The sequence below is a fragment of the Rhizoctonia solani genome, chromosome 15, assembly GCF_016906535.1.
Source record: "Rhizoctonia solani chromosome 15, complete sequence".
Lineage (NCBI taxonomy): Eukaryota > Fungi > Basidiomycota > Agaricomycetes > Cantharellales > Ceratobasidiaceae > Rhizoctonia > Rhizoctonia solani.
Genome location: NC_057384.1, coordinates 226,883 through 251,896, shown reverse-complemented (window position 1 = coordinate 251,896; position 25,014 = coordinate 226,883). Strand labels below are relative to the sequence as shown.

Genomic DNA, 25,014 nt, shown 5'->3' with positions numbered 1-25,014 from the left:
GTATGAATCAGACTAAGGGAGAATTGAAATTTAAAATTAGCATATATTGACCTTGATTTCAGCTCAATTTCTACTTAGACACACATTTTTATTTTCACTATTTTAACCTTATACAGTGGCTACTGGTGCAACATCAGAACCCTAATACAAAGAATAGCCTTATCATGGCGAAGCCCCTATGAATCTACCTTGAGCTCCTTTATAATTCTCTTGTCACCAACTGTCTGTGTCATTTCTGGTCAACGCTTTGTATCCGCTCTGCTACACATCTAGTCCATTGGAGGTATCTTTTATACATAACATAGATCTGTATGAGGGTTGTAATCAATAGGGATGGGCTACTAGTACCTCATAACACGCAGTTAGATAGCCACACTCCGTGGGTTGAAACATGCAGGGAGGCTCGTACTGCCAGGAATCTTGTATGGGCCTGATGTACAAGAGGGCAGTCGGTATATTTTGGGACTCTCATACTTCATCCAACCATGGAGATCAGGAAATACGGGTCAGCTGCCGTTGTTTGTTGGCGGCGCTGCCACTCTTGAACGTGAAGTATCGAACTCACTTATTGGTGTCATGGTGCCTATCCGTATACGTATATACAGTGCGTAGCTCACGACACCTTATATTCCGATCCTGATATGAAGGAGATTCTAGATTACATGTATTAAATGTACCGGATCCAGGAAAAGCTTTCGTCATTAACCCTCCCTCAGTCCACTAGATTTTTTTCTATATGTTGTTATATTCGGCTAGCTATATCTACCGAAGACTCAGAGTGGGAAAGTCCAAGTTATCGACAATAACGAGTTGTGTTCTTGAATCTTCTTAGGGCACTAAATTCTGGAATTTGCGCACCCGTGACTTGTTATCAAGTAGCGATTCCGCGCAAATGCAAATTTGATGAGTGCGTCCATTAATTCCTTTTCACAGGTACTGAAACGAGAACAGAGCACGCTTGGGCTTGTACTATATGGGGATGCTCCCGAAGCATCATTATTATTATTTTACATATATTACATTTATTGGCCCAGTCAGGCACACTACCCCGTCCGCAAACCAGGAAAACACACCGCCGATCACCCGCACCCAGAGGTACGACGGGTCGCAAAGCTCATCTTCATATTAAAAGAACACAGGCTACGGTCTCATCTTTCAAGTTCATTCTGATGCTACGCTTATGACCAGACAGGGACCAGAGCCGACACGTGATATGTGGCAGTGTTGCAACCTGCAACTTTCTGAAACCAAATGCGGCTTTCTGTGCCTGTTCCGGCTTACAGAAAAACAATTAAGATGACATATGCCAAACAGCAACTCTCAAATAGTAACGACTGGTCCCCACGCCGGACACGCGGATTGACGCGGTAGTAATTCAGTTTTCGCTAGCTCACGACAACCACCTTCTTTCTCAGCCAGTCTTGCTATTTCCTCTGCTTGCGTCAAACACGCGTACACTCTCTATTCCAGTACATTATTCACTATTTACTTCCCTATGCCTTACAATAAACAATCAGACCCATATCGCTATATCAAGGCCGAGGACTTTTTTTCCGACTTGGACTCTAAGGGCGGGAAGCCACAATGGGCTCGAGTGGAAAACGTGAAGCTGGTGACCACCTCGTTTGACTCGAAAAGCGCTATAACGAATCGGGCTTGTGACCATGGGCTTGCTTTTCGGGACGACAATAACAAGATCCTCCTGGTTCAGTTCATTAGACCTACTGTTTTTCGCGTCCGTTTCAACCCTAGATACACTTCAGTCGAACAGTACTCTACCTGGAACTCGTAAGTGGAATTCGCAGGTATTGTGTGAATTGGTTAGCTGATAGCCATGTTCAGTCGTAACCTTGTGCAGGATACCCTTACGGATCTGATATCTACCCTGGACCGTTTTGAACGCGTCAGCTGGGAGGTCTTTGCTCGGGACGAAGGTGACTTGGTTGTGATCGAGTCTCGACCCACGCTCGGAGCCAACAACCAGTCAGGGCGGGCACCGGCTACTGCTGACCCTGACGGATATTACATGCAACTCCGAATCCGCAAAAGGAATTTTAAAATCATTGCTCTTCAGCCTGTTGGCCGGAGCCGATCCTGGGAAGACGATGATCTCAGGAGTTTTGGGGTTTGTGGGCCCGATGAAACGAAGTATGACATCAAGGTAGTTTGGCAGACCAAACCTAGCGGCATATCGTACTCGGACAAAGCAACAGTGATAGAGGTCGAAAAGCCTGGAAGGGCTAGATATCTGGGTTTGTTCTGCTCCCTTGACTATGGCACGATATGTTTAACGCGCCCCCAGGTTTTGGAGAACAGGGTGGAAGACAGTTGCTAAAAACAAAAGTTATAATAGACTACTTTAGTAAGCCTGGGAGTTACCCTCTACTATACGATACTAACGGTTGAATAATGAAGATTACGATAATATGACCTACTCTCAGGTCTATAATCACGGACCTTTAGACTCTCGCGAACCGCTATACCATTCGGAGCCTTTCTGGATGGAAGTCAGCCAGCATCCGGGATACAAGCTAAAGATTGCCAGTTTTGTGGATAATTTCTCCCAAGTATGCTTGGACATCGGGTCCAAGGATAACAGTGTGTTTCGTGTCGCTACGCGTTTCAACTGCATGCAGTTGTTCGTCGTCGCTGGAACTTCCATCAGCGATGTCATCACTTCCTACACCTCTATAGTTGGTCGGCCTTTGCTCAAACCTCGTTACGTACTTGGCTATCATCAGGGGTGCTACGGCTACGACACCCCGCAAAAGATACTCGAAGTAGTTAAAGCCTATCGTGATTCGGGGTTTCCTTTGGACGGATTGCATTTGGATGTGGACATACAGAGAAACTATAAGACGTTTACAGTCGATCCTCATGTGTTTCCCGCACCGGCCAAACTATTTGAAGATCTTCGGAACCAAGGAGTGAAATGCAGTACCAACATCACACCGTTTATCAATGGAGATGATGACCACGAGTATTCAACGCTTCAAGAGGCACTGAAATACCGGTACGTTGTTTATTGGGCGGTGTTCTTCTAGTCAACTCAGATCTTTATTGGTAGGTACCTGGTAGAGGACAGGCGATTCGTTCAAGACAATGGTCCACAAAACGCCAACGAGGATCAGTATATGCTGTATCGCTGTGGACACAAGGACGAGTTCCAAGCTTCAGACTCGAACCAGGAGCCCCGAAATCATTATGATCCCGAAGATAGAGTGTGGGTCCATTCATTTTAATTCTCGTACGCGATACGACATTGATGACTGGGTAGTGAGCTTTCCGACACATGGAACACAGGGAAGCCGTTTCGAGGAGGAGTTTGGTACGGCGGAAGCTTGGGCAGGGTAGGGTATTCTCACTAGAGATTTCACGGCCCCCATTGCTTATTTTTTTCAATAGCCAGGGTACTATCCCGACCTGAACCGGAAAGAAGTTCGGATCTGGTGGGGCAAGCAGTACGACTATCTCATTTCGCTTGGGCTCGAGTTCGTGTGGCAGGATATGACTTCGCCTTGCATGGGCGCCAGTTATGGCGATATGAGGAGGTAAATCCGGGTGCAAACAAGTCGCTGAATATTGTAAGCTAACGCATCATAGTTTCCCGTTTCGGTTGTGGCTGTCCTCGGACTCGATCAAGTCGATCAAGGAAAAAGGTCCGTCCGATCAACAGCCTCGACTTCCGGCTATACGAATATGGTCCTTGTATGCGTTCAATCTGCACAAGGCCACCTACAACGGATGGAATTACAACCCTCGTCGAAAAGGGAAACGTAACTTTATCATTGGGCGCGGCGGCTTTATAGGCTTGCACCGTTATGCCGGCCTTTGGACTGGGGACAATGCTTCGCGCTGGGACTTCCTTCGGGTATCCGTTGCGCAGGTGCTTTCGCTTGGGCTTTCTGGAATCAGCATATCTGGTGCCGACGTTGGCGGGTTCGAACCGGGATCAGAGGGTGAGCAGTGGGCTAACCCTGAGCTTTTGATGCGCTGGTACTGCGCATATTCGCTGTTGCCCTGGTTCCGGTATGTCCAACTGTTCAGAGAGCAGTAAGGTATATGCTCACATGTCATTCCCGCGTGTTGAAGTAACCATTACAATGGAAAATCTGGGAAAAAGCTATTTCAGGTAAGTATGCATCGACTTGGAACAAGCCCACTTCTCAACGTCGGTTCAGGAACCTTTCCGCTACGCCGAAAAGTCACACGAAGCTCCGGAAGATGAGAGATGGATGTATCTTGCTACCTTGCCGATCTGCCGGTACTATGTCATGCTGAGGTATACGCTATTGCAGCTTTTATACGATCAGATGTTCGACAATCTTTTGACTGGGTTACCAATTGCTCGATCCCTTGTAAGTGGAAAAGCTCTTCATTATTCAGTATTTCTGAAACGATATATCGTATCTGAAGATTATAACGAATGAGCAAGATTCGTCCTTGGTCGGAGAGGTAAGTCTTTGGTCATATCTGTTCATCCGTCTGAATAGGCCCTTATTTGGTAGAACTCGGATTTCCTCGATGACGAGTACATGGTTGGAGATGATCTCTTGGTTGCCCCAATTCTCCATCCCCAGGGCTCAGAATGGGATCCGGTCACCCGCGTAGTGTACCTGCCTCGGCCCAACTCATGGTGGCAGTGCAACCTGCGCGCTGAAGGGCCTGATAGCGCAGTTGCTCTAGGGAACGAGTTCAAGGGCGGATCATTGATACCCTATGATGCTCGCTGGGCTGGAAGAGTGCAGGATCCCTACGTGACTCCGATGTTTATCAAGTTCGGTGAGTGAATTTCTAGTCATTTTAGCTCCAGGGGTTCCTCACCCGGTGTTTAGGTGCTATTCTCCCGCAAATAGAGCCAAGGATGTATGCGGAGGATTATCAGTCCAAGCCGAATCCTATCACCATTCATATTTACCCCGGACATACTGGACCGAACCGGGTAAGTGGAAACACAGTTCCTGATAACCAGCCTGGTCATATTGGCTGATACATTTATGCGTAGTCGTATGATTTGTATCTCGATGATGGGGTATCGCGAGAGAGCGCGCCAACGGCCAAGGGTTTGCGAATTCAGCAGCGGCTATCGATCAACAAGCTACGGGAAAGGCAAACGACGGACGACGATCGGAAGTTCTCGACTGATGCGTTTGGGGACAAGCAAGCCGAAGACGTGTACTGGAAAGTCCGGATATTCCAGGCAAGTCCCCCACGGAGGGTATTCGATAGTTTACCACAGAGTTGTTAATCATACCCGTATACCTATAAACAGGAAACGACGCACAATCATCCTCCTGGTCAGCCAAAGACTATCACGCGTACCATCGAGCTATGGACGATCCACAAGCACGAGCGTTTCGACCCGACACTGATCAACGGTCCGGTCTATCGACTTTTCATCTGGGGAGAGTCCAAGTGCGGAGAAGCATTTGAGAGTGCGCAGTGGGAAGATTCCGTGGACACTCCCATTTCTCAACGTTATTACGACAAGATCAAGAATGCTTGGATTATAGAGCTACCGATTCGGGAGGTTGCCGAGAAGGACTATATACTCAAATGTACATATTTAGGTTAATTTTAATACAGAATTGGTGTTTTTTTCACGTTGATGCGCGTAAATGTTTATTCGGTGCAGGTAGCCGGGATTCTTATATCCAGCGGCTGGACCCACGCTGGACCCCAAAAAGGGATTGTGGTCGGGAGACTCCGTAGCGGTAACGGTAATGGAAACCAATGATTGGCGGCTCGGGAATTGGATGTGCAGCACTCTTCTCGACAACCAGGAACACTTTATAGCACACTCGATCGACACTCTTGCCCAAAATAACGAGTCGGCCTTTTGTGGTTGACAGCTGTTGGCTGTACGGCAATGTTCGCCATATCATGGTCATTCTGTTTCTGGTATAGCCGAAGTCGCGGGAAATGTGGGCCCGTGTGTGGAAGACGGAACAGACGACGGAGGGCTCGTTGCCGAAGAATATCAGTGTCTGGCTATCCAGTTGAAGCTCGGCAACTCTGCGACCTCTGACCATGGAACTATGTGCTGACGTTCATATATGGCGTATTATCCTCCAAAACGCGACACTCCCATCCCCAAGATACTCCGCATCACTACAGTCGACTATTAACTATTCCGTGATATTTCGCAGATGGATCAACCTCCTATTGGCGCCATTGCTTCGGTCACCAGTATCGATGGAAAACACCTCAAAATCGTCGTTGTCGGCGAGAGAGGTCGCATGCTGGACGTCAATTGTCGGATTGGAGATCAAAGGCCAAACAGCCTATGCACGACTGGTCCGGGTCGACCACAAGAATGGGTTTGGAAAGATAAAGGCGTAGTCGATACCGTTCATCCCTACTCGAAGCTTGCTGCCTGTACCATCGAGCGTCATAACTTGGCTTGTTTCTTCTATCAAATCCCCGATGGTAGCATTGTCATGAGGCGCTGCAGAGTGAAATCCGAGTGGGAGTGGGAAAGAGGTGAGTTGGATCAGAGCATTACGTCGTCCTTCTCCAATAACTCCACGCGCAGGATTTATTTCTGTCCTATCGGGAAAGAGTGAATACCCTCCCCAAATCGGGACCAACATTGTCGTTCAGCCAAGCATACTGCGCGCCGGGGATGATATCAACCTGACGCTGTTCTAGTAGGTCGAATACAACATAATTAGTCTCATGTCACTCATCGTCTATACTTAGCCAAACTTCCTCCGGTCACTTTGCGATACTGAAGATGACTGTACGGGGCGAAGTAAAAGGGCCCGTGTTTAGAGGACAACTTAGTTTTCCTAGTTGTACCCCCTTCACAGCACTCACCTCGGGCAGTCATTTTACGATCTCTTAGTAAGTTGACCCAGGCTTGTACTATACTAGCGACTGAATATACGATAGCATCACTCTCGAAACGCAAGAAATATGGGAATGCACTGGCACCCTTACCGATGATCCTGGGTGCGAGCTCGAAGAAAATGAATGTTATATATCAGCCGCCCAGCGTATGACACTAGAAACACCGCCAACATCCAATTTCTTACAAATGGCTTCACACCAAACCGAGCAAGCGATTTTCTACTGCATACTTCCCAACGAGCTCAAAAGCATAGTCTGGTCGTCATCCCGCGCCCGCAGGTCCTATCGGTTTGTGCGCTGCGGAGTAGCGGACACCCCTATTGCCCTCTGTGGACATTTATCAACCTGGTCGAGCCAGAGTATCCTATATGTGGACGTCAACGGAGCAGTCAACATTGGTCAACTCGAGCCGCTGGGTCTGCCGGCAAAATCGGGGTGTCGGGGTGCTTTCCCATTCCGGTCGATTCAATGCGGAATGTGTTTTCCTGGGGTTTACCCAAAAGTCCTGACTATCCGCTTGACTCGATGTCTCTCGCGATCAAGAGGTGCCGAATGGTGGTGTCGATGTTCCAGAGACAGGGATAGCCATAGCACATCCCGATCCATACCATTCCCCCAGGCCCCAGCCTTCCGCCGAACCCGACCTGGAGCTTCTCGCTGATCCTTGTCCCGAGACTTCTGCTGAACCAGATGCCAATCCCGATTCCGGCCCGTGCGGTGGTATTGACGCCAAACCGTGTCCCGATCTGTGTGCCGAACCCTCCTTTGACTCGATCTCTGATTCCTCCTCCGATGTCTCTGAGGATGACTTGCAACGCACCGATCCATCCGCCGAGCCTTCGGGTCCTTGTCCCGGTCCTTGTCCCGTGGACTTGTCTGAAACTTACCCCGAATCACCTGCCAAACCATCTGAAGATTGTACTCTACCATGTGCCGACCCGTATGCCGATTCTTGTTCTGATTCTTGTTCGGCCTTCTCCGAGTCCTTCGATCCTCTCCAACCATGTGAAAACCCATGTCCTGATCCCTGCGCGACCACTCCCCCCAATCCTTGCACTAATACTAACGCCAGCCCTTGCGCCGATCCGTGTGATGGATCTTTCCCGGACTCCTCCACTGAATGTTCCGGTTCTTCCGAGACTTGTTCTCAACCGTGTCCTAACCCTGAATCTGCCCCTGAACAGTGCCCTGGTCCTTGTGCAGAACCATGTGTCAACCCGTGTCCCGACCCGTGTCCCGATCCCTGTTCTGGTCCTCGTTCTGACTCATGTGAAGGTCCTTGTCCTGAACCCCGTGTTGATCCATGTGTCGAGTTTCCCTCTGAATCCTCCTTTGATTGTTCTGATTGCTCTGATTGCTCCAACTGCTCTGAGACTTATTCCCGACCATGTCTCGATCCCCAAACCAAGCCTCCCTCCGAACCATGTTCTGGACCTTGCCCCGAGCCCCGCGTCGATTCACCCTCCGATCCCACTCCCGACTCTAACTCCAAACCTTCTCCCGATCCATGTCCCAGTGCTTACCCCGAGCAGACTCCGAACCTCCTATCAATTCCTCCTCTGAGCCCTCACCCGAAGAGTGTATCAATCCCAGCGATGATCCATCTACTGAAATATGCACGGATCTTTCCCTGACCTACAATGGTCCTTGTAATGGCGATGCTGATAACGATGGGATAAACAGTCAATGCGACGACGAAAATAAGGACTGTGACTCGGAACGAGAGTGTGTTGGGGACAAGACTGGCATTTGCAAAACTCAAGATCCCTCTCAAGTCGAAAGAACCACTTGTTCCCCCAGAGGCGATGAAGGGTGTCCTGAAGACGATGGATTGTTGAGGGAAGACCAGGAAATAGACCGTGAGCACGGTTCGTTGTGTGGCGACCCAGATGTTTCTCCGCGCGACCCGGAGGGCGGGCTTGTCTGTCCGGAAGGACCCTCATTTACCCTGGGGATCACTGAATTCGAGCCGATGTGTGTGGGGCTGGTAGCGCGCCTGGGGCCGTGATGTACAATGACCAAGAATTCTGATCAGCTAGTTGTTGCTCCTCTATCCGAGACATCCTCCCATTGGATGATGAACCATCCACTCCCAACCTCCCATCCCAAACCCCCTTGCTTGCCACAATTACCGGGACCACTACGGAAAGCGCCACTGGGGGATACAAACATGTCTTTCTTGACGTACTTTACGATCGTCTTCAGTTATATCCAAACCATCTAGTGGTCGGTATGTTTCACTTCAAGTCCCTGCTAGGCGCTTGGACCAAGTTTCTTCCATGCACGTGGGAGCGCCATCGACCGACAATGGCTTCAATTCGAGTGAGTATATCTGTATTACCGCTTGAGAATTTTAATTGATGTCCTGCCAGCTATGATGTCCGAAATTAACTTCAAGCTCTCCAACGAACTCTTTGACGTCGCCAAGGTTGTATCAGGCCAAACGGCAAATCTTTATCCGGGAATACCAAACACTTCTCTACAACTTGATTCCCAATCCGGGCACCGAGGTCAACAAATGCCTAGGGACTCAAAGGACGGTATTCGTGACCGTCTGGCGAGAACCCGCAATCACAGCCTCACTTCAGCGATCTCTAGTGGGTCTACTATTTCAAGTCCAATTGCCGACGTCACCCGGCCAGTCGACGGCCCCGGAAGTCACAGGCGCAATATCTCGGAGTCTACCACACTATCACTTGGTGATGTAACCGGGCGGCCCAGCTTTAGGAATGGAATGAGTCAGGGAAAAATCACTAGCCTCGCGCAAGCAAGTACAGGCCAAGTACATGATTTCTGGTGGGACCCGATTCAAGCCTTTATCCTGTCAAGCAACGCATACACTCAGGATATTAGCTCGCCTGCTCATACTGCATTTGGAGCGAACTTCCTTCAGTGATTCATTCAAGCACCTTTGATTATCAGCGCACGCGTGCTGAAAAGGAGCTGATGGCGTACCTGGATGTCAAGGCGAGCTCTGAGTTGCTGTATGATGCAAAGGTTGTATTCCGTCATTTAGATCGAAGTAGCGTCGATGCGTCTGAGCTCTCCCTTCCGGTTGCAATGAAACCATCAGACTGGTGAGAGTTGTTTATTTTTACTAAACAGAATGGAGCTGGATACCTGGGTAGGTATGAGGCGAGCCAAACCTCTTGGAGCGTAGGCGAGTTTAGCCAAGATATTGTAATGCTCCAATCCGAATTGGTAAGCCGCCTATCTAGAATTCTCTCGTATAGTCTTGTTAACGCCTGTGGCACATCTCTTATAGAACCAGAAACTCTCCGATATGGACTCTCTTACCGCCCAATTAGTTCCGTTTATCCAATCTGATTCCGGTAATCATCAAGAACTAGAACTGGAAGTCCAATCTTCAATCAAGGAGCGCGATGAACTTCGGCGCGACCTTGAGGCCGAACATCTATTTCTGTTATCGCTACCGCCCAGGAGCAACTCCTGAAACAATTCAGCTCCGATAGTTCTGGTACCAGCTTGCTTGGATGCGTTCATTCTAGTCCTCTCAACCAACTTAATGGCTCAGATTTCAATCTCAAATCGGTCACAGATCGTTTAAATGCTATTAGGGTCATCGATCGCAAGGTTTTGAGCCAGACACGCTCGCTTACCATCAAACGCGCTCGGAAGACAATATCAACATCGGTTGGCCCTAATCTGCAACTACGGTCCATGCTCGAGTCCAAGATTCTGGAACATCAAGTGTGATTGAAGCTCATATGAAGTCTATGCAACTGTGCTCTGAGCGATACGCGCTCAATCTTCGGACCTCGATTGCGCAAGTGCATCTCCCTTATTCTAATGACCCACGCTGGACTATTGTCAACATTTCGACCGAGATTCCGAATACGACATGGAGGGATTCCGCGGTCGGCTTTGGGCTTTGGGCCGGCTACGAAACTAGCACAACCCCGGGGGTCGAAACTGTGAAACTCGACATCAGCCTCCGGGTTTCTCTTGTCAACTTTGATCGCAGAGCCTGGTTCAAATCGGAGTTTATGAATCATTCTGGTCAATTGATGAGACTTCCAGATAGCGAACGTTGGTCAGAGTGGCCTCGTGACGCTCAGACCTCGGATGAGATCGTAGATCGCATACTCCACGGATCTTTTGAACCAAGGGGCTCCCTGCCTGCTGTTCCTGCTGGATTGTAAGTCGTGTGGCGCTGTTCGCAGCTAATATCCTCAATAGCCTGCTTGCCATTCTGATTCGGTCCTGAGCCATAACCAAAAAGATTTGATGGACCAGGCTGCAGGGGCACATGGCGTTCTTTGCTTCGAGTTTGCGTCCCAGGCGTCGGCACATGGGAACGCTGGGGCAATGCATATCAACGAGTATTTTGATGGTATCGTCTTTAGACTTCCCGAGGCGCAGATTGTGAGTGAACCTCGTTTTCCTATTAAAAAGCAAAGGCTCATTCATTCGATTAGCTTGGCTACGTGATGCAGGTTCGTGTTACTTGGTAGCTTGGACTTGGCAATAGCTTAACCTTTTCATAGTTGACTCCTCCCGATGTGAGCATCGAGTACAACAGTGGAATAGTGGAATCGGTAAGAATTTGGCATTGACATAAATACGAGTTTTAACCAGCGTAACAGAGCATCGAAACCATCATGGATCATGTTCAATATGGTCAATGGGCACTCGAAAGAACCGAAGATTGCATGTACAATCAAGGAATTTGACCAGGCTGCTTGGCACAGAACACTAGCACGGTTGTGCAACAATAGTGATATCTAATCATGCGTTGGATACCAATTAATGTCTCCCGGAAATACTTTTGCCATATTTTACCATATCGGATCTTAATTTTTTATCGCCATTCCAGGCATTCTCTTATAAGTTCCAGTGATTGTTTTTAGTGCTCGTCCTTAATCTATATACCTTACGGTCGAACAGATTCCTGAGGGCGCATACGCCTTTGTTTAGGACCTTCATGACTTTTCGGGCCAATCCCATAGGAAGCGTTTTCGTCTTTCATAATTAGCTCCTATATAATCATTTCTATCTGAAGATTGGAACAAATGAAGATGATATGCCACTAGCGTAAAGACAGACCTTGCATCAGATTTACTATCCTATTATCTGAACAGCTCACGTTTTTTACAATCCATATAGCCGGGGACCTGGTTGCTCCAATTAGAATTCTCTTTAGCCAGAGTACTCGAGTGGAACCCGACCATTTACTAGTGTATTGATTTTAATCTAACTCGTATACATGCATAATAAGAATACGACTCGCTTGCTGAAGAACTGAAGAGCGTTATCAGTCGAGGAATAAAATCATGCAAGGCCGCTGAATGCTGTCTGACAGTCGCCTAGTTAACGATTGCTACCTGATTGTTAGCAATTTCATTCGAATCTAGGGCGCGTTTCAGCTCATTATCCACTGGGATTAGACTGAGGAATCTTACAATCAAGACTTTTGATTGCATCAGTTTCCTCCGTTCCCCCGGCTCCTCATGGGGCTCATGAGTTGGATTCATTTTTTCATTCTACCAATGAGCATCCGTAGCATGAATATCTCTCTGCTTCTGATACGTTGAGATAAAGGTGCATATACGGTCATTGGTGGCCGCCCATGTTGTTGGCTGTGATAAATTCGGCATAGGGCTATGCATACACATGCACATTGCTCATCTTTGGCCCATTAAAGCTGTCGCATAATAGCCGGGCGCTTAGAGCATGGCCGCACGACTCATGGACCCAGTTTTGCCTTCCCGTATTAATCAAGTATGGTTGTGATCAGGAGGGGACGGTCCCTCGTATCCCCTAGTATCCAAAGGTAATAGAACCCGTTCGGAAAAATCCCCGATCTTTGTCGGCGTCCTTTCATCGGCAAGAAAATGAAGGTATGGCTACCATCACGCGATGTATGCCCCCGCCTCGGTAAGTCAGATCTGAGGTGATACTCAGGGATATAACAACGGGTATCGATCGGCAAGGTACAGAAAATGCAAACGAAGGATGATTATAAGGGGACTTCCCCCAATATATTTAGGGATAATCACGCCGAAGGCACGTACGGAAAAGTCAGGAGGCCTAACCTAAATAACAGGGGTATTCCCGCTTCTTGAGGGAATAATTTATTATATCCATGTCGCTGTGTAAAGAGTGGAACGCAATTACTCGCGCCGACAGAAAATCAATCCACATTCAACTCAGCGTAGGGCTATTCCTAAGCATGATCATGAGCGTTTCGACCCAAAATTGATTGGTAGGCCGGTGCGCGTACTGATTTCCCGGACCCAAAGTGTGATAAGTGTTCCCGAATGCCGAGCCGGAAACCTTTTCAACAATTCCGACTTCTCAGCGTTATTTTGATGAAAGTAAGGATATGAAGGGTTGTATACTGAAATATGCTCATCAATGGTGGTACTGATAGAATCAGCTTGTTGTACTACGGCTTACGCATATTGGTCCAAGGTGCTCAAACTAAACAACCTGCTATTTACAGTATTCAGAGCCCTTGCTGCTTCCAAAATCTCTACGATGGGTATTGAAACGGGTCCATTTAGTGGTAACGGTAACGTCAACGGAACAATTTGCCGTTCGGGAATCGGTCATCCGTGTGCACTCCACGGCCATCAGGAACGCTTGATGGTACCCTCCACCTCTGCTCCCGCCACATTTGATGCCGTGAAGGATATGGTGGTCTACGCCGGTATCTTGGTGTCCGAAGCCGATGTCGGAGAGGCTGTATCGAAGGCTCTTCCCGAGCCCGGCAATGGCGCCTCCGCCTGAATATGGAACTATATCGCATCGTCCCATATAAACAGCTCTCGGTTCCTCAAAGTAGACACACACATTCTCACATAGATTTAAAATATTCGAAGTAACTGCACCTCTTATACACAATATCACTCATGGCACAAACTCCTATTGGTGCTATCGCTTCTGTCAGCGCTTTTAACGGGAAACGTCTCAAGGTCGTCGTTGTAGGCGAGGGAGGCAATATCCTCGATGTCAACTGTCGGTTTGGCCACGATAGAGCAAAGAACGCCAGCCTGCCGAATTATCTGCCGCTCCCTGATGGGCGGCGAACTCAAGGATCTCTCTGGACCGACGGAGGAGTGCTTGACACTGCTCACCCTGACTCAAAACTTGCGGCATGCACTATCGAGCGACTTAACGTAGCAAACTTCTTCTATCAGCTTCCAGATGGGAGTATTGTCATGCGACGCTGCAGTATGGAGTCTGACTGGAAATGGGAAACTGGTGAGTACGACCAAAGCCATTCGATGTCGTCCGCTTATCAGTCTATGTGTAGGATATACTTCTATTCTTTCGAGCGAGAGCGAATACCCTCCTGATCTTGGAACTAGTATTGTCGTTCAGCCTAGCGTCTTACGTGCCGGCGATGGTAACAGTTTGACTTCTTCTAGTAAGCTAGAGTTAATAAAATCAACCTATTATCGCTAACAATTGGTACTCAGCCAAACATCTTCCGGCCATATTGGAATACAAAGAATGAATGAGTTGGGCGAGCTCCAAGGAACCCTCTTTCGAGGGCGGCTAAGCATTCCGCGTTGTACCCCCTTCACAGCTCTCATGTCCGGTAATAATTTCACGATCTCATAGTAAGTCTCTGTTGCTCTTTTGCCATACAACTAACTCAATATGTACTAGTATCACCCTCAATACACAGGAAATCTGGGAATGTAACGGTACTCTCACCACAGGTCCTTGGCGCGAGCTCGAGGACGATGAATCCTATGTATCTGCCGCTCAGCGTGTGATATTGGAAACCCCACCCACACCTTTTTGCGTACAGATGGCTTCCTACCAAGCCGACCAACCGATTTTCTACTCCATGGTCTCTAGCACTTTTAAAAGCATCGTTTGGTCCTCTAACCGGGCTCGTCGATCCTATCGCTTTGAGGTTCGTGGAATGCCAGGCACTCCTATTGCGCTCTCAGGCTACTCCCTCGCGTGGTCGAGTCTAAATGTTTTGTTCGTCGATATCACTGGTGCAGTCAATATAGGTCGACTAGGATCTGGATCTGTCGATGGAACCAAACAACCTGAATGCTTCCCCATCCCACTAGGCTCGATGCGGAATGCATTTTCCTGGGTCTATCCAAGGGCACCAACTCTGCCTTGGACTCGATGTCTCGCCGATTACAAAGGCGCCAAGTCCCGATTTGGGTGCTCGCGATGTGCTTGAGGAAGCAGAAGAATGTCCAGCGCCTTGCGAAGTTGTCCAAATCAAGGAGACGGAATCAACAGAGGTAGCTCACGAGTGTGCGGATGCGCAACCCTGCCCCAGTCCTTGCCCCGATCCTTGCCCCAATCCATGCAGTGACGAGGCCGAACGCGACGAAGTCAACGAAGAACACAACGACGCGAGCATAGAATACAAGCCAGCAGATGGGTGCTGCGGAGACGAGCCTATTATTTGTGGAGCCGAAACCCCCGTCGATACTGACGAAGGCGTGTTGGAGGAAGCCGATAGAGGGTCCAGCTACGGAGTTTGTTCGACCTGTGATGGGAACGAAGACGAGGATGTGTGTTCGGAACCTCCTTTTAACGGAGATGCTGATATCGTGGTCGAGGTCGAACAGGATATATGCGAACTTCCTGAACCGTACCTACCAGTCGAAGAAATGGGTGATGCGCCTTTCGAAGATCCCGTCTTATCGGAAGAATCGACCACACCGACTTTCCCAGTTGCCATTCCTCTACCAGAAGAGCCCGCTCTCATATCGAGGACGTGCCACTTACATCTATTCCTCCCAGCCCTCCCCGTTCAAGTAGTCCTTGCTTGCCGGAGCCGGTACAGGAAGCGCCAATTGTGGACTCAAATACGCCTTTCGTTGACATACTTTATGAACGCCTTCGATTCATATTCAAACCTTCTGGAGGCCGGTACATATCGCTTCAACTTCCCGCCAGGCGCGTGGATCAAATTTCCTCGATGTATGTGGGAGTATCATCTTCCTACAACGGCTTCACCTCGAGTGAGTGTTTTTTACCCTCCATTTTACTCGCTTTAACGCGTCTGTTAGATATTGTGCCTGAATTAAATGCCAAACTCTCGGACGAGCTCTTCGATGTTGCCAAGTTTGTCTCTGGTCCTAATGGCAGATCATTATTCAGGAATACGAAAGCTTGCTCTACAGCTTGATCCCCAATCCGGATACCGAAATCAGCAGAAGTTTGAACATTCAACGGGCGATAATCCTTCAGCACTTGTCTCAACTTGAGCAAAGCGCCACTTCAACGAGCTTGAATAATTCTATCACCTCAAACGAAGTCGTCGATCCTCTTCGACCAGAGGCAAATCAAGTTGCTACATCAGACAAGGCAATGCGAATTATTTGGAGTCTGTTACACCCCAGCCTTGGGATATCACTGCTCGGATTAACTTTGCGAACGAAATGAACCAGTCGACGGCTACGAGCCCCACACAACTGAATATCAATACTGGAGCTGTGGCTCTTGGTGCGACGCAGCTTAAATCCTTATCTCAACCAAATACCTTATACGCTCAAGATATCAGTCACCTACTCGTGCTATATTGAGTGGAGAATCTCTTGCAACTACTCAAGTCAATACCACAAATAACCAGCGCACACTACGGAAACAGAGCTGATGGGATATTTGGATGTCAAGACGGGTTGCGAATCGCTACATGATGCGAGGTCCTTGTTCCGCAAGTCGGGCCGAAGCTACATAGATACGTCTAAGCCGACACTCCCCATTACGATGACGCCGTTTGATTGGTGAGTGTGATTTCTTCGACCAATTATAAATAATCTGACCACCAGAACAGGTATGAAGCAAGTCAGACTTCTTGGATCCTGAGGAGCTTAATCATGATTCGCGGTGCTCAATCTCAACTAGTAAGCTGCTCAGAAATTACCTCCTTATTTTACGGATCATTAAATCACGTTTGACAGGACCGGAAGTTATCTGATATGGATTCTCTTACCGCTCAACTGATTCCTTTCATTCGGTCGAGTGTTGAGGATTATCAAGATCTAGAGCTCGAAGTCCAATCATTGGTAAAGAACGCGACGATCTTCAACGCGAACTCGAGTCTGAATACCCGATCTCTGCCATCAATCTTGCCCAGAAACAAGTTCTCAAGCAATCTGATTCCAACAGCTCAGTTGCTAGCTTGCTTCGATGCATTCACGATACCCCTCTGTCCGACGAGCCTAATGATCGGGACTTCGACCTCGCTACTGTATCCAACCGCCTGGGAGCTATCAAGGCCATCGATCGTAAACTGATGCACGCTACACGTTCTCTCACTCTTAAACGAGCACAGGAAACAATGACGAAACCAGACGGCACCAATATGCAACTGCGATCTTCACTGGAATCCAAGATTCTCGAGCATCAGGCATTTATCGAAGCTTACATAAAGCTCATTCGGGCGTCGTCCGAGCGGTACGCACTCAACCTTCAGACATCGATTTCACAAGTGCACCTCCCGTACTCCAACGACCCGCGCTGGTCCATCGTCAACATTTCGACCGAGGTTCCTAATACGACATGGGACGATGCTGCGGTCGGCGTTGGACTGTGGGCTGGCTACGAAGCGAATCCAGTCTCTCGGCAGAAAGTGTCAAACTCGACATTAGCTTCCGGGTTTCGCTCGTCAATATCGATCGTGGAGCATGGTTCAAATCGGACTTGATGAAGCATTCGGACCAGTTTATGAGACTGCCTGGTAATAAACGCTGGTCCGAGTGGCCTTGTGATGCTCAGACCCCGAAGAAGTAGTCGAACGCATACTCCAAGGAGATTTCGTCCCCAAGGCTCTTTGGCCGCTCTGCCTGCTGGATAGTAAGTCCTACGAACTATCGTGTCGGTGATTTTCTAATCGCCTCGACAGCTTGATTCAAAGATATCCTCATCAAGATTCATACTCCAGAACAAGCTAGCGGCGCGACCAAGGAGACATTGATCAAGCAGGCGGCCACGGCCCACGGTATTCTCGGCTTTGGATTTGCACCCCAAGCATCAGCGCATGGGAACCCAGCTGCGATGCATATCAGTGAGCATCGGATGGTATTGTGTTTAGGCTCCCCGAAGCCCAAATTGTGAGTTGGGCTACTTGATGTCTGTGACTGTATACACAGGCTTACGTGATCTGTATAAGCTCGGATATATGATGCAGGTTCGTTATTAGATGTTTTGGCCCGTTGCAATTGCTCACCTTTTTTGACAGTTGACGCCACCCGATTTGAGTGTCGAATATAACTCGCAGCTAGTAGAATCTGTGAGCCCTGCAAGTTTGGCATAAATACTGAATGTTGCTAATTATCGATTGTGATTATAGAGTATTGGAGCGATGATAGGCAAAGTTCAAGTCAGTGGAAGGGCGCTTGAGAAGGTGGAGTATTAGATTCATAACCAGAGCTCTTGACTTGGTTGGTCCGTGTAGAAAGTCGTTGAGTTTGTGGCGGTGTTGATCTCCCCGGCTTGTTTTGTACCTAATTCTCTGTTCGATGTATATCGGCATGTAATGATACGGTGTTGTGAGATCGTATAGAAATAATACCATGATGATACTTTTGATCAACTGCTATTGTGAAAACATTAGGTGAAGCGAGCCGTTTGAGGTAGACTGATTTCTTCATTTAAAGTCGTCTGAAATTTTATAGTTGGCATCAAGGTTTTATTTGAGTCGAGGGAATAGCGACTCACCCCGGCGACTATGAGGGTTAGTGAAAATTGGAGAGAAAATAAAAATAGCCAAGCATTGGTCTGGGCAATGCAGTTCGGACGCTCACTTTCACAGTCCTATCAAGCCATGAGCGCAATCTACCATTAGCCTATATACTTGGACTCATATAACTTATGTGAAGCAAGAGAACATTCTACCATTGAGCACCCAGGACGACATAGCCACAGCAAACGCTAGCCACCTGCTGATATTGGAAATGGATAAACTGACCAAATTTCTGCATGTCATCAAACCACAAGCGCCCCTTCTTCGGTTTGTAATTTCTTGGATCACAAGCCCAGCGAACCCACAGCTAATTACTCGCGACTTGCCATTTTGTTAAAATTCATGGTTGCAGGGACCGGACAAAGTAAAATAAACGGAGGTGCTCAATGGACTCTGTCGGGATACTTGATAACCCCGACGCGTTCGAAGCGGAGATGACAAACGGGGACGGAAAAGTAGAAGAAGAAGAGGCCGTCGGGGAGGACAAGGGAGCCGAGGAGGGTTACTGTGTTGAATGTGAAGGTCAGTTCGAGTGTTTCCTGGCTCCATTTCCGGACCATTTTCGTTAACAGGAGGCCATGCATTCGGCTCTGGATAGACCAACCGGCGAGCGTGTATTGTGAAACGTGTGCAGACGACTTTTGCGACGTTTGCTACGAGGCACAGCATCGCAAGGGAACCAGGAAATTACATAAATCCAGACCATTGGAGTTGCCCAGCCTTTCCGCGGCTAATGATGGCATTCCCGCACAGCCCGATACCGATGGAGAACCCAAGGACGCTGATGCCGATGAATCCGTTGAGGATGACGGCGCTGACGAACCTGTTGCGGAATCAAGCAACACCCGAACCATATCATCACTTGCCAAACGCGCCAAGTCCATTCCATTGCGTCTTACCCTACAAGAACGAAAACTCCTCCGGCTACTAGAGTCTGCCCTCCACGTATCGGAATACACAGACCGCGTCGATATCCTGTCCTACAACTCGTCGCGGACCAAACGAGCAGCCGCCCAGATCAGAGAACTATGCTCCATCCTCTCAGGCTTATGTCTAGCCGCAGACTACAAAGCCGGTCAAGAACTGTTCGAGGGTCGGGATTTTGCAGCCAACGAAGCTTGGTTCGCACGCGTTTTCGAGATTGGGCGGAGGCATAAAATTATGAATCCGGACAAGTACGTTCTCTTAGCATTCTGACGCGTTTATTTGATGCTCACTGATGACAAATAGGATGCGCGAAACGTACGGAAAACTAATTTACCTTCTTATGGATGCCCGATCGCCCGACGTCTCCGATCTACTAGGGTTCTCTCCCATCTCTCCCCTCGTCACTGTCTACTCGACCTTGGAGGCCCACGACGCGCTGGCAGTACTTGAAGACCCAAGACTGGAAATTGCGACGCGAGAAATTATCAGTCCTCCCGGAGCCAGTGGTCGAGTGCGGGCCGAGGTCCAGAGGAACATCAAGGAAAAGGAACGAGCGGTCGAGGCACTCGTCAACGAATATGCAGCGGGCGAGGTAAGCGGTCGTGCCCTGCGCTCGGCCAGCGAGCGGCCTACAGAGATGATGAAGATGAATTGGAAAAGGCTCCCTCGAAGAGAAAGAGAGCGAAAAGGAGAATCGGCCGATTAGCGCTGAACTACTACGACAGTGCATTTACTCCATCTCTGATAACTCGGCGTTCCTTCGTGTCAATCGCGATCCGTGCGAAATTATGATCGGGTATTTGAAGAAGTATTTCCATCCGACCAAGTGCACGCCTACAAAGACTCTCGAGGATGCTGCCAAGGTGCGTTCTAGACATTTATTGGTTATTTTTCTCATTAATGTATGTGTGGGAACGCAGGTCGAGCAACCTAGCTTGGCTATCAAGAACGGGCGCAACGGTGCCCGCCTAAGCCATGACCATTCCAAACAGTACACCTATGTATTACAAAGTCTGACACTCTGGAGAGAAATTCTTGGTGGTATGCAATTCACCTCTCGCGCCCCAAGTTCTGCTTGCTCATTCCCGATCATAGACATGTTCCACCTATGGACTCTGGCCGAAACCGATCTTTTGTCTACTACGTCCATGTACAGACTGAGAGATACCGGGCAAGGTCTGAATAGGGTTCAACATGCACCCAAAACGAGCCGAGAAATGCACGCGATATTAGGTCGGGCGCAAAGAGACTTGGGTAGCTGGGTCGGCAGCAGGTTCGTACAAAAAAATCCCAATTCCAGTTCTTACCCTTAAAAAATGACAATGGACAACAGCGTGATTCACATGGGCGACCACAACGTCCCCAACGCACTGCTCTTTATCGACAAGTACTCCAAGTCTACCGCATCCTCTTGCCGATCACAAACGTGCTATCGCATATCGCCAATGATGCGCGAGTTCGGGATTATGCGGTGCGCGAGTTTGGCGGTGTCGAGGAGGCCATCAGGGTCGTTCTTGTTGATTTCTTCAGGAGCGCGTTTGATGGGTCCGGGGGTGCGTTTCTTCACTTGCGTTTGTCGGATGTGGTTTATTGATTTTGGGATGGTAGCCGACTCGTATTTCGATGCGGGGAGCTGCATAGATGGTCGCCTCACGAGCGGTATGTTTGCTTGGCATTTATTGAATGGTTAGTGTGTTGAACATTTGTTGTTGTAGCGTGGAATTGGTGCAGCTTGCTGGAGAAAAAGAGTTACTTTCCGCTGTTTTTGTTGAGCGGGTTTATCGGGTTTGACGGCCAGTGGTAGCGATGCGTACCAGGGCCGGTGCCTTTCAAAGTGAAATCATAGACAGAGGGTGATAGACATATACACGATGTAGGATATTCATTTAATATGGACTTATTATGGTTGAAGGGACAATGTGTTGGGTAAAGCCTCGAAGACGCTGCACTGATATTACATTGGGAGTGGGTCAGGATACCCCGCGGTACCAGTAAAGGCTATCCAAGTCACACGGCTATTGCTTAACCGTAGCTTATCATAATCGAGAACATGCACATGCATTAATTAATTAAGATGGAATAGATCTGTGTCAGTCTTTCGACCGAGATTCCGGGGCTTGCACTTTGCATCTGCATCATAGGACGAAATTGTGCGAGTGTGGGATGTATGAACACCGTTCAAGCGGTGGGCGAGCCATTCGGGGAGCATACTAGCTACGTCTACTTCGTGTGCTGTTCGCCTGATGGTTCACGTCTTGCCTCGGCTTCCTTGGATGACTCCATTCAAGTGCGGGATATAAGCTCAGGGGCCAAGGTGCCTGAAACTACTCACAATCCACACTCCTCATCCACAATCGATTGTGCTCTCACCCAGCGGCGCTTTCATTGCGTCTGGATCATATGACAAAGCCATCCGAGTATATAAATGTATGATATTTCGTAGAAAAAAGTTGAACGCTTTAATGTATTTGCATTTATGACTCAATGTGATAAATTCACTTGAAATCATGGGTGACTGATTTTTTATTCGAGGAACCGTGTATGTTGGCTTGCGAGTACTGGTGATATGTCTGATGGGCATTGGCCGAAGCGTTGGCACGCTAATGTCGAAATTACAGAAAAAGAGCCGCTTGTTTCTTTTGTCTGGCAAGCTGATAGGGCTGGACTACCGCTAAGTAGAGCTGCATTCAAGGGACGGTGCATTTCACAGCGGAGATTATCGATAGAAAACGTAGACTATTCATTTATAACACGCAGGGGTCAATTCAGTCCAAGTGACAGGCCCATCCAAACAAACGCCCAGGGCGCTACGCTGATCTTGGCTCAGGTGTATATGATGTCTCTGTATACGCTACGACGTTGTACCCTGGATCAGGCCTTGAGGTTTATAAATTGGCAAAGGATCAGTACAGAGACGTCAGCGTGTCTAGCACGACTTTGAACCACCCACGACTACTAGGAGTAGGCGAGCTATAACGTTGGATTCTCATTGTCTACTTTAATATAATCCTTGCACCCGTGTCCTGGTTGGAATATTGGGGATTTAGGCATGTCTCTCCTTGCTGCTGGATGCGTGTTTCCGCTAATATATATGATTCATAGCGCATCCAATATGCTACACCTTCGCCAATTGTCCGAGCAATGCAAAGATTACATCACCCGCTCTCTTGTGTCCTCGCTCGAGCTGGAGAATCGCCTTCGTACAGCTTCGTCAAGCGACTTGTCTCGCCCGTTGGACATGAAATTCCACAACGAATGGCGACATCCGGACTGTCCAGTCAACCAATGGTACATCCAGCAGACCTCCTCTTCCACCCAGACCCTTTCCATCCAACATTGGCGCAACAGAAAGACGCCGTATCGCCACGAGTATTTGTTAATTCGGCTTGCGGACGGTTCAATATATCGACTTGAACGACTGGGTCAAGGATCACGTGCTGCCGCAATTAGCCGCAAGGGATGTGCTGCCCACGACATCATTCAGCGATTTCCACCTCACGCCTACCGAAATACGCTGTTGGCCACAGATCCCTCGGAGCTTGTCGTTGAGCTGGATGCCAGAAGCTTCGACCTACTTGATGTGCTTGCTATTTGCTATGGTGTACAGCAATGCAAGCGCTCGTCTGTTACACCGTGCAGCGCTTCAACTCCAATTTCTTGTGTGCAACGGTTCTAATCATCTTGGCTCGTCGCGTGGCCAAGTGGGAATCAAGGGTCACGGAAGACGAATGGCTCTCGATCGTTGACAATACGATTAACAGGCTACAAAGTACAACAGCCGACGCTCACGAGTTCTTTGGCCTCACCATTTCCGCCATGATCAACTCTGACCAGCCCACGCCTAGAAAGTTTATACTGGACTCCATCAGGAGCGAACTCGAAGGTAGCGGCCATCGAAGCTTGAACATCGAGGTTACGAGTACGCTATTCACAAGGACCTTAAGAATGCTATTCATTCTGGTCTATCCCTTTGTATGGATGCCGCAGTTGTTCGTGCGCTGAATAGCTCGGATCCATGCGCAATCAGGTTTAAAGAGACCCTGCAGACAGAAGTATACCATGATTCACCAGAAGACCTCAAACTATCCGAGTTTCGGCGTTCAATAGTCACCAAACAATCTGATACACTGCTCGACTCTCTACAAACTAGCACGGCCTCGGTAACAGCCTCCTATACCATGGATACGAATGAAAATCCGGTCCCTTGGATTGTTCATATACGCTCATCTCTCCACACATCCAGTTTCTTTTTCACATCTCTCCGTCATTTTGGAGAATTTCGGAGGGATCTAATACCTGGATGCAGTCTAATGTAGGTTTTTTTTAACCAGCTTGTGAGATTCCTACTCAGGCAATAATGGCCATGTCTTTGTTGTTCCTATAGTGCCAAGGGAAAAACTACATGGCGCACTTTCCCCCACGTTATAAAACTATCCCATATTCACAATATTAAAAGCTCTATGAAGGGAATTCCTCAACAAAACGAGGTGACTTACCTCGACGATGCTATTCATAATGATATTACGGACTCGGTGATAACCAATACCTACACTCTGATCCAGCAGCACGTAGCCGCAGATGACTATGCTCATAGAGTTCTCATTGTAGCCAATGGCTGGCTCAACAAGAAGATCTGGACCCGTTGTCTCTCGGTCTGCGTGTCCGGAAAAGTGGAGGAAGGTTTAAACATGATTTTCATGCGGGCACGATTGAACACGATTGAGACTGTAAGTGTCGTTTCGCACTTGATTTTCTCTCCCTCTCTTGATGCGATCGATGGTAGGCACAGCAGGGTCAAGCCGAAGTGCAACGGCTGACTCCGGTCTTGGAGTTCATCAAGGATATTCTGCGCCAGATCCAAGCTCATGCGACAGAAATTGAGGCTCTTGGGCTCGCGACGGCTACTCTCATTCAGAATGATATTGAAGAGACAATGTCCGAGATATGGAGGTTCTTGCCTAACGAGTATGGATATGAGCCGATCGAGGATCTGAGCATTCCTGATACCGAAGCTCCTCCGTATGAACCGATTTCTGGACGGGAAATTACCGTATAGGTACAGAGTTTTATCTTGTTTTTATTGTAGCCTTGTGGGCTTAGTGATTTTATCAATACTGGATGGGAGTGGTGGTAATGGATCTACCTTGAATGGCATTATGCGAGGAACTTTGTTTATTGAATTTCTTTTCATTGGGCGATAGAGCTATTTACCTTTTAGAATATAAACAGGGCTTATAATGATCAACCAATGCAGAGAATTTAAATACAAGTCCGACTAAAGGGTATCTGCCCCCCGCATCCGCGGTCTCTCTTCAAGGCTGCATCTCAGATACCCCAGGCATCATCCGTAAAGGCTTTGTGCCAGTTTACCCATAGCGTGGTAGGCGTGTCGTTCATACAGCCGTCGTCTCTTTATGTTTGGCTCCGGTGGATTGCAGGAGAAAGGAGGATCGGCTCTATATATGCACACCAGAGACACCAAGTGTTTATCATAGGTTGAGCCATTTTCGTATGAGGCAAAATGGGATGAATTGAAAGAG

At 48.4% G+C, this 25,014-nt stretch overlaps 5 protein-coding genes across 5 annotated transcripts; all 5 read left to right on the top strand.

Moving 5' to 3' along the window:
• Nucleotides 1–1,495: 1,495 nt before the first annotated feature.
• RhiXN_11907 (glycoside hydrolase family 31 protein) lies at nucleotides 1,496–6,047 on the top strand (the record flags this gene model as incomplete). Its single annotated transcript, XM_043331722.1, has 17 exons — nucleotides 1,496–1,788; nucleotides 1,843–2,252; nucleotides 2,303–2,362; nucleotides 2,416–3,013; nucleotides 3,068–3,223; nucleotides 3,278–3,350; nucleotides 3,406–3,551; nucleotides 3,604–4,029; nucleotides 4,093–4,132; nucleotides 4,182–4,358; nucleotides 4,417–4,455; nucleotides 4,509–4,782; nucleotides 4,836–4,942; nucleotides 5,006–5,218; nucleotides 5,273–5,558; nucleotides 5,659–5,844; nucleotides 5,908–6,047. The coding sequence occupies 17 exons, from the start codon at nucleotides 1,496–1,498 to the stop codon at nucleotides 6,045–6,047; spliced, it is 3,624 nt and encodes a 1,207-aa protein (XP_043186483.1).
• Nucleotides 6,048–6,149: 102 nt separating this feature from the next.
• On the top strand, nucleotides 6,150–11,546 carry RhiXN_11906 (uncharacterized protein; the record flags this gene model as incomplete). The annotated part of the gene is made up of 18 exons (XM_043331721.1): nucleotides 6,150–6,483; nucleotides 6,536–6,650; nucleotides 6,703–6,846; nucleotides 6,895–7,268; nucleotides 7,396–7,792; nucleotides 7,836–8,367; nucleotides 8,417–8,711; nucleotides 9,058–9,174; nucleotides 9,225–9,449; nucleotides 9,746–9,929; nucleotides 9,981–10,053; nucleotides 10,118–10,275; nucleotides 10,317–10,506; nucleotides 10,587–11,011; nucleotides 11,082–11,238; nucleotides 11,292–11,309; nucleotides 11,361–11,411; nucleotides 11,460–11,546. The coding sequence occupies 18 exons, from the start codon at nucleotides 6,150–6,152 to the stop codon at nucleotides 11,544–11,546; spliced, it is 3,876 nt and encodes a 1,291-aa protein (XP_043186482.1).
• A 1,684-nt stretch (nucleotides 11,547–13,230) lies between these two features.
• RhiXN_11905 (uncharacterized protein) lies at nucleotides 13,231–13,605 on the top strand (the record flags this gene model as incomplete). Its single annotated transcript, XM_043331720.1, has 1 exon — nucleotides 13,231–13,605. One exon carries the CDS (start codon nucleotides 13,231–13,233, stop codon nucleotides 13,603–13,605), a length of 375 nt encoding a protein of 124 aa, XP_043186481.1.
• Nucleotides 13,606–13,727: 122 nt separating this feature from the next.
• RhiXN_11904 (uncharacterized protein) lies at nucleotides 13,728–18,220 on the top strand (the record flags this gene model as incomplete). Its single annotated transcript, XM_043331719.1, has 17 exons — nucleotides 13,728–14,079; nucleotides 14,132–14,255; nucleotides 14,298–14,441; nucleotides 14,491–14,935; nucleotides 14,991–15,780; nucleotides 15,870–15,924; nucleotides 15,984–16,186; nucleotides 16,433–16,586; nucleotides 16,637–16,706; nucleotides 16,764–16,868; nucleotides 16,940–17,394; nucleotides 17,454–17,542; nucleotides 17,596–17,658; nucleotides 17,720–17,869; nucleotides 17,955–17,992; nucleotides 18,044–18,094; nucleotides 18,155–18,220. 17 exons carry the CDS (start codon nucleotides 13,728–13,730, stop codon nucleotides 18,218–18,220), a joined length of 3,354 nt encoding a protein of 1,117 aa, XP_043186480.1.
• A 713-nt stretch (nucleotides 18,221–18,933) lies between these two features.
• On the top strand, nucleotides 18,934–24,530 carry RhiXN_11903 (type-III integral membrane protein of unknown function; the record flags this gene model as incomplete). Its single annotated transcript, XM_043331718.1, has 14 exons — nucleotides 18,934–19,069; nucleotides 19,146–19,722; nucleotides 19,778–20,066; nucleotides 20,200–20,337; nucleotides 20,395–20,515; nucleotides 20,570–20,747; nucleotides 20,808–20,945; nucleotides 21,005–21,027; nucleotides 21,083–21,164; nucleotides 22,577–23,054; nucleotides 23,114–23,393; nucleotides 23,462–23,786; nucleotides 23,859–24,201; nucleotides 24,258–24,530. 14 exons carry the CDS (start codon nucleotides 18,934–18,936, stop codon nucleotides 24,528–24,530), a joined length of 3,381 nt encoding a protein of 1,126 aa, XP_043186479.1.
• Nucleotides 24,531–25,014: the final 484 nt, after the last annotated feature.